The sequence below is a fragment of the Ornithodoros turicata genome, chromosome 3 (assembly GCF_037126465.1).
Source record: "Ornithodoros turicata isolate Travis chromosome 3, ASM3712646v1, whole genome shotgun sequence".
Taxonomy (NCBI): Eukaryota; Metazoa; Arthropoda; class Arachnida; order Ixodida; family Argasidae; genus Ornithodoros; species Ornithodoros turicata.
This window is the reverse complement of record NC_088203.1, coordinates 52944697-52969400: the sequence shown is the minus strand read 5'-3', so window position 1 is coordinate 52969400 and position 24704 is coordinate 52944697. Positions and strand designations below refer to the sequence as shown.

At 45.7% G+C, this 24704-nt stretch overlaps 1 protein-coding gene across 1 annotated transcript; it reads right to left on the bottom strand.

The window, feature by feature from the left end:
• Nucleotides 1-227: 227 nt before the first annotated feature.
• On the bottom strand, nucleotides 228-8567 carry LOC135389461 (uncharacterized). The gene is made up of 3 exons (XM_064619508.1): nucleotides 8377-8567; nucleotides 8056-8147; nucleotides 228-485 (listed from the first exon to the last, which is right to left on the bottom strand). The coding sequence occupies exons 1-3, from the start codon at nucleotides 8552-8554 to the stop codon at nucleotides 228-230; spliced, it is 528 nt and encodes a 175-aa protein (XP_064475578.1). The 5' UTR covers nucleotides 8555-8567.
• Nucleotides 8568-24704: the final 16137 nt, after the last annotated feature.

Below are 24704 nucleotides of genomic sequence, written 5' to 3'. Positions count from 1 at the left end.
GCAGCATGCAACACGGTCACATTAAAATGTGAGGAAAATATATTACCACAAGTGTAGCTTCCGTTGTCCCTGCAGGTAGCTGGAGGAAGGTGTTCGCTGCTGTTGTGACTGTGGCTGTTGGCTCTTGTGGCTGTGGCTGTTGCTGACTGCAGGTCATTTTATGGCAGCTGCAGTTGGCTGTGCGAAAAAGATATTTTTCTTACATATTGACAGGCTGTTTCAGATCGCTAGATCAAGTAGCAAGGGAGCAACCTACAATATGCCCTTATCAGCTCCTTCTGTACACTACGGCACAGCTGTCTTTCTTCTAGAAGCTCTGCCTCAAGAAGATGCACCTTCTCCTTTAGTTTACGCACTTTATCTTCTAGGTCAGAGGCGTTAGTGCTCCTTTCTCTGAGGATCTCCTTGAGTTCATGTCGACGTGTCTCCGCGTTGGCCTTCTTTTTATTCTTCGAAGATACGTTTCCTGTTTGCTTTTTGGAGACCTAGGAAAACAAGAGCATTTCATACACTGTTTGAAGGTGGCAATAAATTAAAGGGACCGAAAAGTGAATATAAACCTATCAAAACTTTATGTTCAGCGAGAAGCTTGAACCTTCAAAAGTTCAAATATCAAAGAACTCCGCTGAAATCGCTGTAGTTTTTCTGTAATCGAATTTTCCATAATTGCATGTCCAGGGACCTAGTAGGAAACCGAGCAGTCTGTCAACAATTGCATGACCCCGCGCCATCTGTCGAGGACGCATGTAATACGCGCACTTCCGGGCGCTAATCCGGCGAAAACGAAAATGGCAGTGGGCATTTGTGACCACTTTCTATGTCGAAAATGTCGAGCCTCTTGGACATGAGTGCGCTGGAATTCCGTATTCGAGAACTGTCGCTCACACAGAGCTGTTGTTCGTGCGTTAGCGTGCTGGAAAGTGTGTTCTTCGCAGCAGAAGATTCCTCGTCCAGAGATTAATCGGAGTCACATTCGTCCTCAGCAGTAGGTCACCGTGCCGTGAACATGAACTGCTTTGTGAAATTTCCATGTATGAGGGAGAAGCTCTTGTGTAAGCCGAAACAAGCGCTGTTCTTTCGTCGTGCAGGTGTTTATGTGTGAAATGCAAACCGACGGATACTACGGTTTTTGCTGCCGAGGGGTAGAGAATGCGTGTAAAAAGCAGACAGACGATTGCATCAGAACTAACGAATATTTCGAAATACTGTGCCTTGACACCGAAGTACTGCAAGTGTCTTTTACATATGTAGAGGAGGTGGTGTTCCCCTACATGAGTCCTGACCGGCGATGATGGAGTGTCCCAGCGGGCAGATGGACGTGGCCTCACACTAGGACGGTGCCGGTAGAACTGCCGTGCCAGCGCCGTAGCGCGTGGCAGCAGAGGCGCGTCGTCATCGTCTTCCACGGGCCGCCACATCACTCCCCCCCCCTCAGACGCGGAGCGGTGCATGCGGTTGAGGTCCGCGTCGATACCATGAAGAGGAGAATGAGGACGACTCGTGGATGGTGGACGATTGGAGATACGGCTTGCGATTGTGGCTGTTGATGCAGCAGCGGGATGGCGGGAACAAGGGCGCTGGATCCGGGCGGGTTCCAGAGATGAGTTGTGAGTGCTGAGTGGTTGAGTGCTTGAGTGCGTTGCGTGGCGTTGAGTTGCTGCGTTGCTTGTTGCTGAGGGAGTGCGTTGAGTGATCGTTGTTGAGAGCTGTTTGTTGCTGATTGTGTTGAGTTGCTGAGTGGGCGACAGTACCGCGACCGGTACGACAGCGTGAATGCCAGTTGCCGCCAGAGAAGTGCCGGGGAGGACCATCATGAAGCAGGTGGAGGCCGGAAAGTCAGCGTACTTGGTCTCCCTGCGGGTCCCCGGTGGAACAGTGGTCCCGGTGCGCCTTGCCTGCTAGAGGGTGGTTCGCTGCTGTTTTGCCGAAAAATTTAGGATGTTGCATGGCCGAAATACGCCGAACATGGTGTTCGTTGTTCGGGTCACCAAATGTAGAGGAGGTGGTGTTCCCCTACATGAGTCCTGACCGGCGATGATGGAGTGTCCCAGCGGGCAGATGGACGTGGCCTCACACTACGACGGTGCCGGTAGAACTGCCGTGCCAGCGCCGTAGCGCGTGGCAGCAGAGGCGCGTCGTCATCGTCTTCCACGGGCCGCCACACATACATCCGAGAAACCGAAGAGCATGGCAACCCGGCAGCGGCGTGTGGTCTTTACGCGCTACTTGAACGGAAAACCCTTATTTCTTCAGGAACAACATATTATAATTACTAGTTTGTTCCTGAAGGGTTAAGTAACCTGTGGGCATAGATGTATTTGTAGGTTATACTCATGTCTCAATTGAGTCTCATGTGAGGAGTAAGTAAGATAATTTTCATCAGTGTCATTCACCTGAACTGTGTTCATAACCTTTTAGTATACTTCTTATACCCTAGTCAGACAGCATTTCAAATGTCAATTGCGAGAAATGGCCTTCGGCCTCTCAAATGACCTTTGTTCGGGGGCGCCTGCCAGACAGGCGGGAAAGGAGTGCTCCTCACTGACTGCCCTCAGCGGCTCCCTTTTCGGTTTCGTTTTCCCTGTCTGCTGTGGAAATTTGAAGTTGGTCTGTGTGCCACAAATCAAGATACAGAAGCCATATGCACTTCTCTAAATAGTATCTAAATACGTTTACACAGTTTCACTCCATTATGCGCATTTTATAGGTTTTCCTACATTCAGCTACATTGGGCGTGAGGGTACAATGGCATAACACTGTTGTCGAGATTGCTCCTTTCTGCTCCTCAAGTGTCGTTGGGGGCCTCCTTTCGCATTGATGGTCATTTCTTAGAAAGGTCCTTTGATCTGCCGTCTGACACGGCTGTCAGAGGTCATTTTTTGCAAATTACAATTCCCCGAAGTCCTTCGAGCATGCCGTCTGACAGGGGTATTAGTGACCACGTTTCCAAATGTCAACTAATAATTGAACCAAGATTGGGATCTAACACTTAATTAACTCTGTTTTGCTAAACGGAGTAGTACTTGTAACTGATTCATTATCACGTCACCCATTAGACGTCACCAACATTTGTAAAGAAGGACTTGAGGGCTGACTTCAAGTATTATTAACCCTTGATCTGGTTTCAAAGTTAACCATGCACCATTGGTGTGCACAGTACTCCAAAATGGCTAAATAATTTATTGCATAAGTTCTCTGTTACTGTAATTGAGATGTACTTTTGTAAAGTACTTTTTACTGCCCGGCAAATTGAAACTGGCTTCAGTGTACACTACAAATGCATCGTAACATTTAATTGAAATATAATATAACAGCAGAAGCAACATTTTGTCAAAACTCGAACTATATCTTTCTTTTTTATTGTCCAGGGATTTAGGAAACAGAGTAGGACTTCCTGCCCTCTGATGTTTTGACGTACTTGATAGAGTTGTAAAACCTGCAACAAAATAAACAAGAGCAGTATAAACAGTTTCGTCTTTCCCTTTTGAATTTAACAAGCTAGTTATATTTTACCATCTGTTCACTTTTGTATTCTCTGTTAGCGAAAAGATTACAGGAACAATAATCATTTATCATTTATCATAATCATAATCATTTATCATCAGGAAGATCAGAACATTTCTTCAGGCATGCTAAGTGAGACAAAATAAATGTACAATGAAGGTTGTACAAAAACAGCAAATCTCCGTCGATTAAAACTTTATATATGTAGATGTTACCACATCGTGTAGTTTCCATCCAACAGTAGGACTAAGCAAGGTTGTTTGGTAGGTTGTTGGCATGTCGATGTGCTATACCATTACAGCACATCAATATAGATGAGGGGCAAACACAGTAGACAGCATGATAGCTCTCAAACTCAAGTGAAGATTTATTCAACAGAACAAGAAACCGAAAGCATGAGTATAGAGAAAGGCAGTACCCATGCAGTGTATGGTGAACCACATTAATCTCTGAGAAGGTAGGATTGGAACAGCAATAAAGACAAATGACAGTTGCGTCCGAGATAGGGGAACTCTGCAAATTTAGGACCAATATGATGTGGTAACCTTGCATGGCTCACTGCAGCTCTGACACACATTGAACAATTCCAGTAGTGGGACTTCAAAGACAATGAACGTTTGCTGTTTCACTGGGCATTCAAGTGTAGAGTATGCATCTCTAGAAAATTAATTAGCGTTCCTTAGTCATAAAGTCACAACTACATCTCAACAGGAAGTATTCTCGTACCCTTCAAACAAGCTAGTAGTTCTCACCAGTTTCTTCTCCCCTTGTTGACGTCATACTAATGTTCTGCACCTGTCCAAAGACTAAAAAAAATGTCACAATGTCTGCAACACGTAACAAATCTAGTGCTTCCATCTGTGGACTTTGCATACCTGTTTTCAGCTATTTCTGTCATGTCAGTGCCTGGATCACACACACACGAAACAGTTTTGAGCCACTTCAACACTGGAAGGCCCCTAAAATTAAATGTGTTGATGTTGACAATGTTGAGTACGGGTCAAGTAGGATAACATAAGTTAAATGAAATACGTCGTCGCTATATTATAATTTATACATGTGTGACGCCTGTACATACCTAAGACGTTGTGTTGAACTCGTCACCTCGGTGAAGCAAAATCACTGGTTACTGAACGGCAGTTTCCTTCGGACGTCTTCGCAATTCGCCTTCTACGGCATCTTCTTAGTCATCGGCAGCAAAATGAGCTCAGCACACACGACACGACTGCTACATCTAATAACCGAGTGTTTCGAACCACATTCGTTTTCGCGCACTCTCTTCTTGAATCTTGTGGTAGAAAACGCCCGCCGCCGATGGTGAACGAACATGATTTTTGCATCCCCGAACACCAAAACTACACCAGGCACGTGTAGGCCTCTCGAATAATTGACACAACAACCACGAACATGTCATCTCTTCAACATCTCTTCGCGCGACCAACACGACCACCCACGACGTAAACAATAAACGCGATAACACAGACCAGGCGCCCACAGCTCCCCATAGAGCCCATAGTTTGAGATAATTCAGGCAACACTGGACATACGACCAATGAAAATGCGTCGTGATGCCTAGCAGCCAACCAATCAGCAACCACTCCGTTTGGCTCGGCTTTCGGCCGGCCCTGGCTGCCATTGACTTCTACTGGTTTTTATACCTGGCGCCCGTTATTCCAAAATAACTAAGACATTTTTGATAGGCTAAATACATATTTATTGGTGCAACGTATAAACTCAAATATTTGACTCATATATTCACCGTGCGTACAGGACGTTTCGTTCCTTGAATAGACAGCAACCAAACCAAGTTCGAACTTGCAAAGCACACAGACAGTCTACTTCTGGAGGCGAGCGAAGTCCACGAGTGCGTGCGTTTCACAGATGAGCATCTTCTTCTCATTCTGGCGATGCATCGTGGGTCACACAGTCACGGGAAATACTTTTGTCGTTACGAACACTCTCTTCTTAGTCACTGTATTTGAAAATGCGACAGCGCTCGAAAGTGTTCCTCAGGCGTCAGCTCACCAAGCATTCCAGTTCCGACTCGGCAAGAATGTCCGTAGGTTGACACTTTATCGGAGATCAGTACATGGCCAGAGTCACTATAACTCACGAACAAATCCGCGCATACACTTCCTCTTTGGTCGTTGTGGTCAACCGACATCGGCGAGCCGCAGAGACGCAGCGACCTTGCTTGGAGCTGCCCGCCTGGCCGACTGCCCGCGAAAAGTGAGCTGTCAGATATTTCGAAACTTTATCAACCAATCGCGGAGCGCGCATCCTCCTGCGGCCAATGGGCATCCGTCATGATGCCTGACGATGTAATACCACGTGACTGTGACGTGATTTTATTTTTCTACTGCCGCAAATGCGGGGAGCTGTGGAGGCCTGACACAGACGGCCTTGCAGATGGCGCGGCGGATCGTAGCTCGTAGCGGCGAAGTAGCTGAATGCTTTATTAACGTAAAAGCTATGGAAGTGAGCGTCATTTTTAAAATGGCGTTTAGCTGTAAGATAATGTGCGTCAGCTTTGTTCTCTACAAAATTAACTCTCACGTGGTAAGGGTTGACCAATCCCTGGGAGCCCTGGACCTGAAACCCAAGTTGCTCTTTTTCGCCGTTCGCTGGCAGCACCGTCCATGTTCCGGCAATCTTCAAAATATTTATACGTAAAAAATATGCGGAATTGAGAAGTAATGCTTTCTGTATCTTATCAAACAACGATGTTGTGCACGACAGTGGGCAAAAATATGGGGGTTATTTTTCACTTTTCGGTCCCTTTAAGCAAAAGACAAGATGGCATAGATGCAGGCAAGCTGGTGGATCATATCCATGATATGTAAAGCCTAAGCTTGGGCAAACGAAGAAAGGCGAACATCCAGGAATTGTGTAAGGCAGGCTGCAGTTGCTGTACACCCGTCGTTGAAGAGACTAGTGGCCTTGCAGTAGCCCGTTTTTCACACAGGTTTTATGAAATTCAGACTGGAAATAGCATCAACCAACATCCACCAAAAGAGAGCCCCAGCGTTTTGGAGCCCATTCGACTTGTTCAGGGATGACTAAAATGGCCAAGGGAGCTTTTATACTAGCAGATGGTCGTGATGAGGTCAGATGACACAGGCCGTGGGTGTACGCGCTGGGCAGCAACCAGATGGACATTTCCTGGGGTTGATTGCATTTCAGGATTTCAGCGTTCCCGAAGACAACGACGTGGTCACGGCATTGACAGTGTTCCGCCAGCGCACTTCTTTCTAAGTCTGCTTTTCAGACGTCGTTTTTATGTTGACTTAATCTCTCCAGCAGGTTCAATGTCTCCCCCTACATATGATGCATCACAGGTGGCACACAGAATCTTGTACACCACCTTGTGCTCTCTCCTTGAGTGGTAGATCTTTTGGCCGAGGAATGCAATTACCGATAGTGGTCACACGCTTGTGGGAAACATTGATTCCTTCTGTTCCCAAATTTCGGGCTTCACTGATGCTTCTCACATATGGGATGGTGACTTCGCAACAGGCAAAAACAGCCCTCCTCCTCAGTCCTCCCTTTAGACGACCAGCCTCCACATAAAGCTAAGCGAAGTCACCATCCCATATGTGAGAAGCATTAGTGAAGCCCGAATTTTGGGAACAGAAGGAATCAATGTTTCCCACAAGCCTGTGACCACTCTCGGTCATAGCATTCCTCGGCCAAAATATCGGCCACCCAAGGAGAGAGCACAAGGTGTGGTGTACAAGATTCCGTGTGCTACCTATGATGCGTCATATGCGGAGGGAAACAAATAACCTCTTGGAGAGATTAAGACAACATAGAAACGACGTCCGAAAAGCAGACTTGGAAAGAAGTGTGCTGGCGGAACACTGTTAATGCCGTGACCATGTCATCGACTTCGGGACCACAGAGATCCTGGAATTTGAATCAAACCACATGAAAAGACAGTTTTTTGGAATCCTGGCACAACCAATCAACCCCAGGAAATGTCCATCGGGTTGTTGCCTAGCGGATACGTCCACGGCCTGCGTCATCTGACCTCAAAACAACAGTCTGCCAGTATAAAAACAATCTCCCTTGACCATTTTAGTCACCCCTGAAGAATCCGAATGGGTCTCGAAACGTCGAGACCCTCCTTTTGGTGGACTTGGCTGGTGCTATTTCTAATCTGTATTACTATGACCCATCCAGACACATCGGTGTCAACATCTTTACGTTTAAGCTTGCAATTAGACCTTATTGGTTTCGGGCTCAGTTTTGCTGGTCTGGCTGTCTGTCTACTTAAGTGTGTTTGCGTGTGTAATAAACATTCTGCTGGTTGGAGCTTCGTCGTTCGTCAAGTCTTTCGTCGTTTGCAAAAGCTCAGGCTCTATCTATCTGGGAAAAAAAAGGGGAGCCGTTGGTGTCAGCTATTGGCTATGCTTCCGAACGATTAACGAATTGACGGAAGTGATCGGAAAACACAGGAAGCAGAAGTCACACATGCCGATGTCTGACATTTCAACGTGTTATTTCCGCACATCAAACAGATTGTTGTGAAGACTACACGCATATACTTACGGTCTCCGAAGAGGGCACGTACGGTCCTTCAATGATAGCAGGGACACACTGACCACTCTGTATAAGATATGCAATGATGTCCTCTTTTGTTTCTGAAAAACAGGACAAGCACATGTCTGTTTGAGCGGTACATTTACGGGAACGTCACCGGTCTATATTCCGAATTACACCCATATACAGTAACTTCCAGTAACATAAAACTATTATTCGTACGTTAACTATTCGTAAGTTGCACGTGGAGTTCCATGGAGTTCACAACGAGGTAATCCATGCAAAAACAAATTTTTAGATCATATGGTGCTTGAAAGGTTCTTTCCTTACCTCCTAGTCTCAGCACCTGTGCCGTGTAGTACCCTCCTATAGGCTCGTCATGTCCCTGCCAAAACGTCCGCTTCAACGATGCGTCAAAGTCCTCGACGTGCTTCGGTTTGAAGTTTTGAATGAGGCTAACTGGCAGTACAGCTTCAACCTTGTCCGTGTACCGAACGTGCGCGAACATTTTCGTACGAAAATTAAAAACTCAATGCAAGTGTGAGCTGACGAACAACCAACAGGAAAGTACAGGAATGACCGTGACCATGCTGCCGTAGCCGTGGTCGTACAAACAAAAAGCCCCCGTTTACGGTAGCGTCTTTGGCTTTGGCTTAAAGATGAGAAGATGCGGCTCGAAAATCGTGCGTGTCGTCTGCTGTTGCATCCGTAGGTATATGGCTAGGGGGTTACCTCCCGTCTGACGTCTGACGTTATATAACGTCTGATAATGTTATAACGTCTGACAAACTTCTGGTGAAAATACAGACGCTACTTTAACGGTATGAAAACAAATATGTTACATACAACTTACGTGCAACAAGTTAAGGAATGGGAATCGCTACCGGTATCAACTCTTTGTTGTTGCTGTCACTAGTTACGATTTCTCCATGCTCTTTTTTCGTGTTTTGAACGTTACATTTTTTGTGTTGGTACTGGTTCACTTAAGTTATATACCGGCTGTAACGAAAGGCTGATCTAAAAGTCACAGATGACACAGAAGTGAATCACCCGCTCGGAAACATGTCAGCTCCAACAAAACGGCGAAAACTTTACCTACATAACAGCCAGCCTTTTGTGGTACCAGCTACAACGAAGTATCGTCGTTCTCAACAACAGCGAAATACAGAGGACGTTAACAACGGTGCTGGACCCTCAACTATATCTGTCATTTCTGTTCAAGAAGCACCACCGGAAAGTTCGCAGTGCTCAGCTGGCGGGCAAACGTCCCTCGAAGACGACGCTGACGCAGACAACATTCGAAATCAACCAGAAGACGACCGAAATCAGCCGGCCGGTGAAGACGGGAGCGCGGAACAGTTCTCTGGGACATCTTACGATGAAGCACAGTTGTCGTCGGACAGCTTTGCGGAATTCGGAGCTTCAACTCTTCCAAACTCTACGACGACGAAAGTAGAAGCCATCGCAATGATCATGGCGTTCGTTGTGTCTCACAACTTGCCCTGGACTGGCCTAGCTGATCTTTTGGAGTTGATAAATTCATTATTTTGCTCCACAGTCGATGTACTGCCACGCAGCAAGTATGTCTTTAGAAAAATGTGGACATCAAAGGTTGAAGAGCAGTCAACTCATCATTATTACTGTGAAGGGTGCGTATCTACCCTGGCAGTGGAAGGCGACCATCCAGATAAATTGAAATGCACATCATGTTCAAAAGTATACCGTCTATCCGATGTCAGAAGCAAAAACTGTTTCTTCACTATTTTGTCGTTTAGACATCAAGTGAAGAACATCATCGAATAGACCAAAGACGTCCTTTTCAAGAATCTCCAGAAACTTCAAGATACTGAAGCCGATTCCGAGACCATCACTGATATCACAGATGGCACGTCGCACAAGAGATTAAAACATGCAGGGGTACTCCGTTGGAGTGATTTGACATTTACTTTCAACACTGATGGAAGCCCTGTGTTCAGCTCATCTCATTCATCTGTGTGGCCCATACAATCTATCATTAATGAGCTCCCAGCAAGCTGTCGCTTTGCACACAACACACTAGCTGGGCTATGGTTTGGACCTAGTCATCCAAACATGGCTTTGTTTTTGAAGAAGTTTGTGGATGATGTGAAGAATGTGGGCGAAGTGACTTGGGAAGTTAACTCCATGACAATCTCTTCCCGACTGTACGCGTTATGCTGCTGTGTCGACGCTCCTGCGCGCGCTGCAGTGCGTAACCATGTCCTCTTCAATGGAAACTTTGGGTGCCCGTGGTGCCTGATGAAGCCAGAGTATGTGTCAGGTAAGTGCCACTGCAGTTAATTCCTACAATTTTTGTTATAGCGAAGAATGATTTCCGCTGCCCCACATCTGCTCTAATTGTATTGGTGGCACTAGATTTGTTGTTGTTCTTTACGTATTTAACTTAGTTAACTTTACATAGTTAACGATACAGTGCTTGTTGTTTGTGTAGCTTTTCATGTACTTATGATGTATCTTCGTTACCAGGAAGCATGAGGTATCTCGGCACATCTCCATACGTTGAGCGTTCTCAGGCTGGTGTGGTACGGGACATGGAGCTGGCCCTGCAGTTTGATGGCCCAGTCAATGGCATAAAGGGACCATCACCAGTGATGAACCAGCCTCGCTTAAACTTGGTGTGGGGATTCACCGTAGAGTACATGCATGCTGTCCTTCTTGGTGTGGCACGACAGTTCACTGACCTTATGTTTATCTCTGTCAACCATGGCCAAGCATTCTATATAGGTAGGTAATGAGATGAGGGGCTGCGCCAGCTCAGTACATCATCCACAGGCACAATTACTCTTAGAAAATTAAAGCAATTTTTTGTCCAATCCTGCCCATTTATTTTTCTAATATTTCCCTTGCATCGTTAAGGAATAGGATGCCTTACCACATTTGCAAGTGAATATCACAGATTTCATTGCTTTTTTGCAAGAGCTTGTCATCTTTTGGAGCATATATTAATCGAACATATATCAATCGAGCATATATTAATACAGCATAATCATTTCTTATCGGGTTTTCTGTTGTATTTCTCATTTTTTCATGTGTTATTTTATGCGTAACTTTGGTCCTAATTGCCTCTTGTACCATTTGTAAAATGACAGCTTTTATGTAACCCCCCCTCTCACGTAATGCTCGTTGAGGCACTTCAGATAGCCCACAAATGATTAAATAATCATTGCAATGCAGGGAGCCCAACAGATGTTGTCAAAGTGAACAAGAGATTACTGTCAATTTGCCCGCCACACTGTTTCACCCGCCTTCCAAGACAAATCAAAGAGCGTGCTTACTGGAAGGCTAGCGAGTGGCGCCATTGGCTGCTCTACTACAGCCTTCCATGTACACTCAACATCCTTCCTCAACGCCATTGGAAACACTGGTGTCTTCTTGTAGAGGCTATCCACCTGCTCTTACAGGAAGAGTTACATCCCACTATACTTGCACGGGCCAGTAAGTATTGATTTATTATAACCTAGTACACTCTCAGCCTTGTAGATAACCAGGAGCAAGGTCATTTCGTGCCAAGCGTCCCAGGCATGAACTCTACCACAATGAACGGCATTTAAAAAATTTACCAAGCTTTGTTATGTGGTGAAAACATTACATTGCCATGCATGATGTTTTGCGCAAACCACTAGCAAGTGCAAGTAATGGAAGTGAAAGCTTGTAAACAGGCTTGAGTTGAAAACATGACAGTGCTAAGCTAAGGCTTAGATGGATTTAGCATTGTTAACTGTTCATCTCCGAAGTATGAAACCTGCGTGGGATTCAGATAATTTCAGGGGAACAAATAAGTTCAGACTTAGATTTGGAACAAGATATCACAGGCTGCGGCGTAGCAACGGGGGGGGGGGGGGGGGGCTAGGGGGGCTCGAGCCCCCCCCCCCCTACCTGCCACGGACCGACCCACGCAAATCGTGCAAATCCGAGGAGAAAATAATATAAGGGGGGGACCAGTGTGACGATCGCGAAAGTTCTTGCAGTTCATGGCGTCTGTCTAGGAAGCACCCCAGAATGGTTTTCAAAGTACTTATATGAACTTTTGAAACTACTTCCAATCTCATGACACTGCCTCATTGATCATGACGGCCTACATGTAATCGTACTGTGTACGTCTGAATCTTTTCTTTTTTTTTATATCATTGGCATTTTGCTGTGTGCACAAGTTGCATTGTGTTGTCGTACCCAGGATCAGAGAGGGGGGGGAGGGACTTTTCGTATCGAGCCCCCCCCCCTACCTTGGAAGTCTGGCTACACCACTGATCACAGGAGAGAGTGCACATCACTGTCCCATTGCTTAGCATAGAAGGAATGAGGGAGGGGGAATATACATTTATTAGAAGGAATGCTCGTAAGAACAGCATTGGATTGTGTGCAAGAACCAAGTATTCCCTGTGTCAAGAAAAACCATTACTTCCAAAGCTTATCAAACTACTCGTCAATTTTGTCACCTTGTATTTCATTGAAAAAATGTGTGTGATACAATTTTCTCTTTGTTCCTGTTAGGCACATTGCTTCAGAAGTTTGTCTTTATGGTCCCTTCACTCTACGAGGAACGCTTCGTGACATTCAATGTTCACCAATTGCTACACCTGACAGCAACAGTACAGCACCTGGGACCCCTATGGGCTCATTCCGCTTTTGTGTTTGAAGATGGAAACGGCCGTCTCACAAAGACAGTGACCGCAGCGAACGGAGTGGCCCTTCAGATCGTCGAAAGGGTCGTGCTGCATCAGCAGTTAAAGCTTCTGCTTAACACCCAGCAGCTGTCAGCAAGAGTGAGGGAAGTGTGCGTGGACATGCTCCAAAACCGCTATGTTCAAAATTACAGCAGAGTGGATGGAGCAGTGCTCCCCGGTGTCCCTCAGCATGTTTGTCAATTTATGCCTGCTGAAGAGGAAGCCTTCAGGAAGCGGTATGGCAGAGTCCCTAGTTCAGCAAAGGAGTTTCTCAGGGTAGTGTCGAATGGACAGGTGCACCACAGTGTAAAGTACACAAAAGCTAGGAAGAGCAACAGCACAGTAATTTCAACAAAGACTGATGAGTATTTTTCCATTCAACGCATACTTGAAGTGAAACACAATGAGGGCGATAAGTGCATATTACTGTGCAAGAGGTTCGTCCTCGTACATGGTGAGAATCAGCTTCCAGCCCACATCAAAGAGTGTTTCCTCCCATCACACACGGAGATATTCGTGGTTGAGTTGTTTGATGTTCGCCAAACTTGTCTATACATTTTATTTTTATCTTACACAAGTTACACAAGTCTTACCTGTGTGACCTAGCAAACACTATTGAAAGGGACTAACCACATCTGTTGAGCAAAGGCCTGCACTACTGTGGAGTTCCATTCCACGTGGTCGTTCTCAGTGCTTTAGGTGACTGTGTAAGCCAAGCTGTATTTTTCAGTGTATTGCAGAATATGTACAGCAAGATAAGTGGACCCGAGTGCTTCAGAAAGAAAGCTTATTGTATTTAGTGCGCACTGCATGTACATAGCATCACTGTACAGTGTGTCTTCTATTTTTGTGTACCTCAATTTGTTCCTTTTGTGTGTATTTGGTTTTTTTTCTTCCTGGTCTTGTACTGCTTAATAAACAAATGATGCTTGATCGTTATGGTGACCAAGTGTGTTCAACTATGTCTCTTGCTGCTTGATATGTGCATTTAGTTCTTTGGGCATGTTGCTACAACTGAGAAATTAGTGGACTTTATATTAAGAATTGTCATCAACATATGACAGGAGCTTTTACATTTAAACTTCACACCTGCAACCAACAAAGCAAATTTTTTTATGGTTCCAGCTTGGCACAGAAAATGTTTGTTGTCAGAGAAGCTTGAGCATATGGTAGAGCCATATATAGATCCTGTGATGTTTTGCTCATACTTCATCATGCAACTAGGTATTTGCATTATCCACGAAGCTATAGACTGATATACTTCTGTCAAACGGAAACATTTATGGTGTCAAGGACCGTTAGTAGTTTGCATCAAATTCTTGCCATGCGGATAGAAAAAGTCATTTCTGTCAAAATTCAGGCCCTATCTTCTGATGGTTATAAGCCCTTAAATGTTCTGACGGGCATCCTCCATTAACTTCCAATAATTACAAATTAGTGCCATGATATTCATTACATTAGTGGCTTTCGATCAACATGCATGTGCCTGCATTTTCCAGTGTGATTTCCAGTTCCAACATAAACTGGGGCACAGATGCCAAAAATGCTCCCACTTATTGGAGTGGACACAGTCCAACTATAGTTTCCAAATGCAGCATATTGGAATACATGTCACCAATAAAACTTTCCAATTGGAGTGAATTGTAAAAGTTTTTATTTGGAGAGTTCCAATTGCGGTATACTGGAATCCAATCAAATTGTATTGGAGCCCAATCATACTGTATTGGAAAACTAGTTTGCTCAAATTGGCCTCCAATTGTGACATATTGGTATTGACTTCCCTATATTGGTTTCCAAACTAAGTAGATTGGAATTCAATTCTCATGTATTGGATACGATACAACCAATATCATTTCCAATTTGAAATCTTACAAGATTTTGCAATAGGGCGTCCCACAATCCTCCATCGAGTGCGTGACTAGTTAGAATTTTCATCACATCAGGTGAATACACCCTGTATATAAATACACATATTAAGGAGCAAGCTCATCACATGTTGTCTGCAAAGTAAAGAAACACAGTCGCTGCATTTTAGGGGCATCTTGTTTCATTTCATCTGGCCTTACAGTAAAAGCGCCGTTGTATTCCTAATGCATGGCACAGAAGAAACTAATGAGAAACATGTAAAAGAACCGAGTCATTCAATATAAGACACTGACACATACCTTTTGTTTTGCTCCAACAGAAGTGCTAGCGCGCTCCTGCTATGTAGATTGTGTGAAACACTGTGGAGAGGAACCACTTCTTTCATAAGACTGTTAAGGCACGCCACTTGCAACTTGAAGTCCCTGCAATGAGGTCAATACGTGGACATCTTGAGTGCACTTTAATTACAGCACAGCACAAAATCTTAGCCGATAGTGTGGAGCAGGGATCATACTCAAACATGAATACAAAATGCAGCACTATACCGTAGTAGTGCATACTGACAAATAAAATATGAAACAAATTCATCACCTCTGGTGTTTCCAAGGGATCTGGTACAGCCTCTGAAACACAATTTATGAGATGCACGCCATTACGGCATCTGCAGCTAGCTGTAAATACAGATGTTTGGACAATGATGGAGACAAGTGGAATTTGATCTGTAGGAGGCTTGCAAGTAGTGGAACCCAGTCTAGGAATACTTTCTGCCTTTCAATGTATAATTAGCTCATATAAACCTCTTATAACCATATGAGGGTGTCTACCAAATTGCACCCTCCAAATTCCCTGACTTTTCCCGGTCTTCACTGACCATTAAGGTGAATTCCCAGATGGGGACTTGGTGCCTGCTACTAAAATTTGATGCAGAACTCTCATACAAGAGATCATATCTTGAGTATTAATGACGCTGCCCTATACTTTTCTGCCTCTGAGCTCGTTGTATTGGTGAACTGCTATAATCACGGCAACATTGCTGCTGCGTGGTCACTCAACCAGTGATCGGCACTCGCGATTCGCTATGTGTCACCACAGCAGTTGTCTGCAATTTTCCCTGACTTCAGCTGCCTTTTGACAAATTCCCTTACTTTTCCAGTTGCATCAAAATTCCCTCATTTCTCAGTTTTCCAGATTGGTAAACACCCTGCATGACATGTGCCTACGAACAGTGTATGTCGGGGTGAGTAAATAGGAGACAACAAGCATGAAAGAAGCGTATGCAGTATATTTACAGCTGAAAATTACAACACATCAGGCTTTTTCTTTCGCATCATGTCGCTTAGCAACTGGCCTATGTACTTATGTGCTTGACGGCGCCTTTCCTTTGCTGGCTCATTGGCTGGTCGCAATTTTATGTACCTCCGGTAAGCTCCTGGGGCACACACAAAAAAAGGGGAACAAAAAAAGAAACAAATTAATGAATGCACTGCTGCATAATGCAACAGAGAAAACAAATGACTAATTGAACAAACTAGACTAATGACTAGTGCGCTACTGTGGGACGTTATATGCAAAATGTGTGCATTATTAGACCTGAAGACCGAAGAGAATTATGAGCATTAAATTAAAAATTAGGTGACATATGGCTGAAACATGACATTGCTCATCTCTCAAGCTATGCATCAGGGTTTTTTAAAGCTGTGCAGAGGTGACGATGTCTTCTGCACTTTCGATGAGATTGAGGAAGCACGACAGAAGAGGTCTTCCGACAATGAATAACTAATTTTTCGGTCGAAACTTTTTTTCCATTTTCAAAGATCTCGTAGTGTGTGTGCGCGTGCGGGGGTGCGGCGTCAACTCACGTTCGAGTAAATACAGTACATACTCCTCTACACCACGTCTTGTATCATATCATCGACACATTAAAATCATTATTAAAAAATGCTGTGGTGGTGTAGCAGCTCGATTCCTGGTGTCAGCGCCTTTCTGCCCGAATTACGATTTCATTAATGCAACAAGTCTGGCTTCCTCAATTTTCTGGCAGATTTTTGCTGCAGAAATGCATCTTTATATGCCAACGGAACTTGGCACATTCTATAAGAAATGTGTTGAATGGTAAAATGTGTGCATACCTAATCAGCACACACCCTATATATCAAGTGCTGGGACGTAGCCCAAGGTTATTCACTCAGATTGGAATTAGCTGAACCAATATTTTCAATCCTGTTAAGTTTCTCCCGAACTGATGCGGTATGTGTGAACCTGATCCGAAAACAATAGCAGTTCCAATCTCTGTGTATGTCTATGTCGTAGAGGTGCTAAATCATGAATACTTACTTTTTGCTGCTGCCAACTTCTTTGGCGTTAGGGCACGGTTCGCTTGGGCGTCCTTTGTTCTGCGGCATGCAGCACCTGTAACACTGCGATGCATCAGTTCATATGTGCTCCAGATTGTCCGTACGACGTCTTTGCAAAACTTTGAGTCTGATCTTGATGCCATGACCCATTCGTAGCGGTCTTTCTTCATTGTGACACCATCAGAGAGAATGACCTGCATGAAGCAAAAAAGTGGCACTAAAACAATATGTCGCCTACATACCTAATTTCTAGAGGTGTGCGAATATTGGAAATTTCGAATACAAAAAGAATATTTTCATTATTTAATTCAATTCAATTCAATTTTTGCTTGCATCCAGAAATAGACCTCTCGTTTGTAAACAAATGACGTCATAGTGCTCGACTGCGCCACAAATTTGGTAGAATTGCACTACGCTCAAAGAAGAGGTAAACAAGGCCGCGGCAGGAAGCAATGTTCTCGGGGGGGATTGCAATGGTCCCTGAAAGGGACGCGACCTTCGATCCAACTCTTCTTTCAATAGGAGGCAGCGAACAATTGCCCGTTCGTGGAACCCAGCCTGTAATATAAAGACGACGACAAAGTTGGGACATGGCCGTCGCTTGTATGCGCGAGCTGAGCGCGTGGCTTTCATGATTAAAACGTTCTCTCGTTCTTGGAGACGGTCGCATTTCTACCCGCTCGACTACGACATGGTGGCAGCGGTCACACGTTAGTGGAACAGCCCAGTTCACGTACTTTGGGATGTCCACCCAAGACTTAGCAACAGCGGCCGGCGAACCTACGGCTACGCCTGCGCCTGCGCCACCTGCGTTCAACCCGTTCGCGGTAGAACTTCCAGACAAGTTCGATTTTCGACAACCGGAGGGGTGGAAGCGCTGGGTGACGAGATGGGAGCGGTACCGGATCATATCGGGCCTGCAGAAACAGGACAGCTCGACACAGGTGAACACGTTCCTGTACGCTATGGGGACCGGGGCAGAGGACGTCCTCGTTTCCATGCGACTAACGGACGAAGTAGCCAACGACTACGACAAGCTCAAGTCAGCCTTCGACAAGTACTTCGTTCCAAGCCGGAACGTGATCTACGAGCGCGCGCGCTTCAACCTGCGCTCTCAGTTGGAACACGAAACTGTGGAAGAATTCGTTAAGGAGCTACACCGGCTAGCAGAGTTCTGCGAGTTTGCTTCGCTCAAAGAAGAACTCATTCGAGACAAGCTGGTTGTTGGCCTCCGGGACAGTCGTCTGAGTGAACGGCTACAATTGGACTCCCAACTCACACTGGAGAAAGCGGTGACAATGGCCCGCAACTCTGAGGCTGTGAAGGGCCAGCAGAATCTTCTTCGCGGGAACGAACCGCCATCGCAGGCACCGACGGCGAATACCACGCTAGACGTCGTCACTTCTAGCAGGCCAGCTTCACACAAGGGACGGCAGTCTGAAGCCCGGCCTCCAGCTCAACGACCGGCACAGCCAAAGTCCGATCCCTGTAAATGGTGTGGGTCGATGCGATTCCACCCGAGGATAGAATGCCCTGCACAGGGGAAAGTCTGTAGCCAGTGTGGGAAACTGGGCCATTTCGCGTCAGTCTGCCAGACTACACCGGCGCCGAAGCCAGCATCCGGTCGCGGACGGCGTGGTCAGCGCCCCAAGCAATCGCGGAGAGCGCTCGAAGAGGTATTCCTCGATGGTCTACAGCATCCCTCATCGTCAGACGCCTGGTTTATTACGATCCTTGTCAACGGCAGACCAATCAAGTTTAAGGTTGACACCGGAGCAGACGTCACGGCCGTGCCAGAGTCAGCCCTGTATCCAGAGACGCGACGCTTTGCGACACGTCCTACGAAGAGGCTCTACGGCCCCGGCAAGTCCCTGATAAACACTCTGGGTCAAGTACACGTCGACATGAGCTGGAACGGCAAGACGACCAACCAGGAAGTCTTCATCGTCGACGGCCTACAACACTCTCTGCTAGGTCGACCAGCCATCAAGGCCTTGGAGGTTCTCCCTCAACTTCTCGAAATCGGACACGATCACGGACACGACTGCATTGCGTCAATGTACCCCGAGCTCTTTGGAGGCCTAGGACTGATGAAGGCAACATACAGCATTCACCTTGTTCCGGGACCGAGGCCATATGCAGTAACGTATCCAAGACGTGTAGCACTTCCATTGCTACCGAGTGTACAAGCCGAAATACACCGAATGGAAGGGCTGGGCGTAATTCAAAAGGTAGAGCACGCCACGGAATGGTGCGCACCGATGGTAGTTGTAAGGAAAAAGAACGGCAAGCTACGCATATGTGTTGACTTCGGCGAGCTCAACAAGCAAGTCGTCCGTGAGCGCGTGATCATGCCGACGGTAGAAGAGAACCTCAGCAAAATCACGGAAGCTAAGGTGTTCAGCAAGCTCGACGCCAATGCTGGATATTGGCAAGCCCCCCTATCACGAGAAAATCGCGAACTGACCACCTTCATCACCCCGGAAAAATCAAGAACAACATGACAGGCGTCTCCATGCAGCGTTGCGTAAACTCTCAGACGCGGGCATCACCCTCAACGAGGAGAAATGCCAGTTCACTAGGACCAGGATACACTTTCTGGGTCACGTTCTGGACGAACGAGGTATCTATGTTGACCCTGAGAAGACCGAAGCCATACGCAAGATGCGGGCACCGGAGTCTGCTAGTGAGCTACGGTCGCTCTTCGGGATGCCTACGCACTTGATGAAGTTCCTTCCGGGGTTGGCCGAAAAGACGAAAGTACTTCGTGAACTCCTTTCTTCGGATGCCGCTTGGTACTGGGGTCCACAGCACGAGCAATCGTTCAAACAGATCAAGAAGGATCTCACAACCAGTCCCATTCTGGCGTACTACTCTCCGTTGCGACCACACACTTTGTCCGTGGACGCGTCGTCCTACGGCCTCGGAGCGGTGCTGCTCCAGGAGGAAACTGATGGTCGACGTCATCCAGTTGCGTATGCGTCGAGGCTCCTGACTCCGACTGAGCAACGGTATGCACAGGTAGAGAAAGAAGCTCTTGCGGTGACGTGGGCATGCGAAAAGTTTCGTATGTATGTCCTGGGCCTTCGCTTTCAAGTGGAGTCTGACCACAAACCCCTCGTGCAAATCTTTAACACCAAGAGGCTCGACGACCTCACTCCGCGCCTACAACGATTGCGTATGCGGACTCTGGAATACGACTTCTTTGTGACGTTCGTACCGGGGAAGCAGCTATACACAGCGGATGTCCTGTCAAGAAATCCACTTTCGCGCACCGACGACGTTGGCGGCAACTTGGAGTCGGTAGTGGCAGAATACGAAATCCTCACCGTCGAGATCTTACCTGCGTCTCACACCATGCTGTCTCCTTCCGATTTGGTATGGTCTCAACCCGTCTTCCAACGTCGTTATGACTTTTCTCTGGTAGAGGTCTATTCCAATGCTTTGCATCTTACTCCCCGTGGGTGCACAATGGTTCAGCTTCATGTCAATGGCAACGGTTCTTACTTCCTGAATAAAATTCTGTAATTGATTGAATATCACATTTGATGGCAAAAAATGGTGTGAAGGAACCAGAGATAAAGCAAGAAAACATGTGCATGTGAGTGAAATGCAAATTAAAAGTAACTTGGAACTTAACTTATGTTACTTTGGCAAAGCTACCTGAAAACGAAGAGAGCTCCTCTGAAACTTACCACGGCGCAAAAGCACAGAGTTAAGTTACAAGTTGCCAAAAATGAACTTAGTTGCAGTAACAAGTTGCTTATAAGGAGTTATATCGAACTCTGCTACTAATTGCCAAATAGCATGTTGCAAGAAAAATGACTAGTTCAGTAGTGGGAATCATCACATGAGAGCTAATGTTTGTACATTCACCCGCCCATCTTTAACTGGAAAGTCCACGTCCGAATTGTATTCGGTATCGGATCCGTCGTTGGGGCTTTCCATTTTTCTTTTTCATGTCAGAGACGGTTCCAGACGTTCCTTGACTTTCTTCAAAACAGTGTTCCTCAATGGGTAGTGAAGGCAACGGTGATGGCGCAGCACTCTCAAGTCACGGCGTGGAAGCCAACACCTCATGATCGAATGGCACTGCACTTTCCACAATGGTTGTGCTCGGACCTGCAATGGGGTGTGCAATCTCGTTAATTCGGACCTCCACACAATTCAAACTGACAGTTGGGTCCCAGCAAAGCCATGCATCTTTCAATCAGTTCCATTCATTCATTGAGCTGCGGTTGAGGAAACAAATGCAAGCGCCTGTAAGAACATTTTCTGTCCTGAGCCATTTTGGTGCTTGTCTGTAAATAAATATTATGGAAAGAAACGACATCATCTACTTCTGCCGCCCTACAAAGAGGTGTAGCGATGCCATGACACATTTCTAAGGGCTCCCTTTCGTTCAAACAACGCATTATTAAAACAAATCTTTGGCCCCTTTAGAGTTTGAACTAACAGATTGTACTGTACTTGATGGATTTGTCAGGTATTGTACCATGTACTGAACTGTCTTACCTGGAAAAATGCGTCCTGGAAAAATGAAGCAGCTTTAACCTTCCGAGCACAGTTTCTAACAAAACTGCTGCAAACAAAAATAGTCACCTCTAGTACTTCAACAGCCACAGGTGAAGTCCCTGGTGCAACGGCTTCTTTGCTGCAAGTCATCTTGTGACAGCTGCAGCTAGCTGTTAATAAATAAACTTTTCTCATGTTTCAAAAAAGACACTGTACTGCAAAAGTTAGGTAAACTCACAATATACTCTTATAAGTGCACGTTGTGCACTACGACATAGCGTTCTCTCTTGAAAGAGCTCAGCTTCAAGGAAGTTGACTTTCTCTCGGAGCCTGCAAAGTTCAGACTCAGACTTGGGGGCGCTCACATTATTCTCCTTTATTATGTCCTCTTGCTCTCTTCGGCGTGCTTGTGCATGTGCTTTTTTCTTGGTTTTTGAAGATTGGTCATTCTGTAATAGTTATGAAGCTGAATAATCGCCTGTTCGAGTTTGTGTACTATTTCGGACACGGTTGTCTAAAACGTCCAGCCCGTGGCGGACCAATCCCCTATCGGCGACGTTGCTCTCCACTGCTCTGTCTCCTGTCTGTCCACTGCTCGGTTGCCTTTCTCGAAAGGTAGTTGTACATGGCCCTCCCTTGGAGGCTGTATTGGTATAGATCCTTTGCAGTGGCGTAGCCAAGGGGGGGCTCGAGCCCCCCCCCCCCTACCTGACACAGGCTACAGGCGACCCACGCAAATCGTGCAAATCCGAGGAGAAAAAGTAATATATATATATATATATATATATATATGGGGGGGGGGGGGTTCCAGCGGGACGATCGCAAAAGTTATTGCAGTTACCGGCGTCTGTCTAACCAGCATAGTTCAATACTTTTGAACCTATGAGCTTTTCGAGCTACTTGAAATCTCGTGAGGCAGCTTCACAGCTCATGACACCCCATATATAAACTCATTATTAAACGTTCAAATATTCTGTATTTTCATCTCTCATGTAGCTGTGTGCGCAGTCATCAGTTTGTGGGCGTACCCAGGATCAGCGAGGGGGGGGGGTCTACCTTGGAGGTCTGGCTACGCCACTGATCCTTTGTGTGCGACATGGCCAATGGAGGCTGCTTCACCACAGGCTGGAGATTTTACACAACTCTATCCCAAAAAGGTACATACAAGTTTGTCAATATGAGAGAAAGAGAAAACAGACAACCACGACAAATTATCACAGTTTGTTTGTTCCCTCAGTCTTGGGGTTTACGTTTTAGCATGTTTGACCATTCAGTGCGCACCTTGGGTCTTATTCAAGCTTGTCAATTGCAGTAAATCAGCTTTCAGGATATTTAACAATTACCTGCGCAGAACAAAAGCTTGTGGCACAAATAAAGTGCATTATGCCACAAAATGCGGAAGCATAAGCAGAATCACAGTCACTTGTGTTGAAACACAGAGATACATGCTATTACATGCAGTCATGCCTCAATTATCCGGACACATCGGGAGTCGTCTCTTTTCATCCAGATAACGAATTACCAGATCATCGAACCAAGCAAAACTTCAGGGAAACCCAAAACATTTGGGGGACCTCTTTAGAGCTCCAGAAACAACTTCTACAAAGTATTGTAGAAGTTGAAGAAACAATAATTGGGCCGATGAGTAGCGCCACTGCTAGCCTACACATGCGGCGCTGGGAAGGGGTGCCTATGACATGGTCGTTATAATCTGGTAGGTCGTGGTCCGCACACACCAAAAAGGGAGTAACCTGTGAAGAAAGGAGACTAACAGTACAAGGTGCTCCGGTACCCTTTTCCGGAATAATGTGAACACAGCACATGCCAGGGACAAAGGACATTGACAACTTTCCCGATAAGCAAATCAGAATGACCAAAGTCCTGGAATATTGGTTCCAATGCTTGCTTTCCAGATACAGATAATGAATTCCATATAACTGGAACATACCCCAATGGCAACAGGTGTCTTGTAATGAACGCCAGATCAGAAGCTTTGCAAATGTCTGATCTCCTGATACGAGACATGACCATTTATACGAGACAAAAGCAATATAGCACAACTGCGCAGTAAGCGTATGTTGAGAGCAGTCTTAATGAGGCACTTACCTTTTCTTGTGGGGGCACATATGGACCTTCTATCACTGGAGGAATGCATAGTCCCAGGTTTATCATATCCGAAAGAAGGTCCTCCTTTGTTTCTGTAACAGAACAGTGTTCAAGAGAATGAAGAGGCTAATTCTCCTGCCTACACACGTGTTTTTGCAACAACTACGACATGGCAACAGTGTTGGGGTAACTCCTTACAAGTAACTTATAATAGTAACTTACTTTTTTTTAGGTAGCTTTTAACTTAGCTCGTTGCTTTTGAGCTCTAGAAACTTCCTGACGAACTCGTTCATTTTTAGGTAACTTTGCGAAGGTAACTAGGAGAAAGTTTAAAGTTTCCTTTCGTTCGATAACCGTCTACAAACATCGCACGCCAGCGATATGTGCACGACGCGTCTGACTCCTTTGTGGTTACAAGGTGAAGCAACCTGAAAGTAACTCGTGACGTTTCTAAGGTAGCTTAGGAACTTCAAGTTCATTTTCGTTACATGTAACTTCGTTGGTAACTTGGTTACATTGCTTGAACAGTAACTGGTAACGAGTTCCCTTTGCGAACTAACTTCCCCTGCTCTGCACGGCAAAATAACGCACAAAAATAGCAGTTTAAACGGCCATGTGCTGTGAATACATATATCTTACCTCCAAGTTTCAGTACTTCTGCTTTGTAAAACTTTCCATGTGCTTCATCCGGGCCCTGCCAGAACGTTTTCTTCAACGTTGAATCAAAATCAGTCACGTCTTTCGGATTGAAGTTCCGGATTAGGCTGACAGGTACGATCGCTTCAGCCTTGTCTGTGTACATGACGTGCGCAAACATTTTCGTTGCACCGCGGTCACTCAATAAGGTGCTTGCACTGAAGAGGACGAACAAACCGCACAAGAACCGCCGTAAAACCATGCGTAAAACACGTGCAAATTCAAACAAAGAGACAGCTCGGCAGTTTCCATTGGTTTAGCTTGGCTGTGGGCTTTTGGCTAAGCAGTTTGACTTCACGGCGATAGTCAAGCTTGTTAGCAACTACATAATTATGTTAACATTTGTTTTACTTTTAGCTTTTACGAATATTACATAATCTTTGGATGAAACTGCGAACGAAATTCAACTCAGTTAATG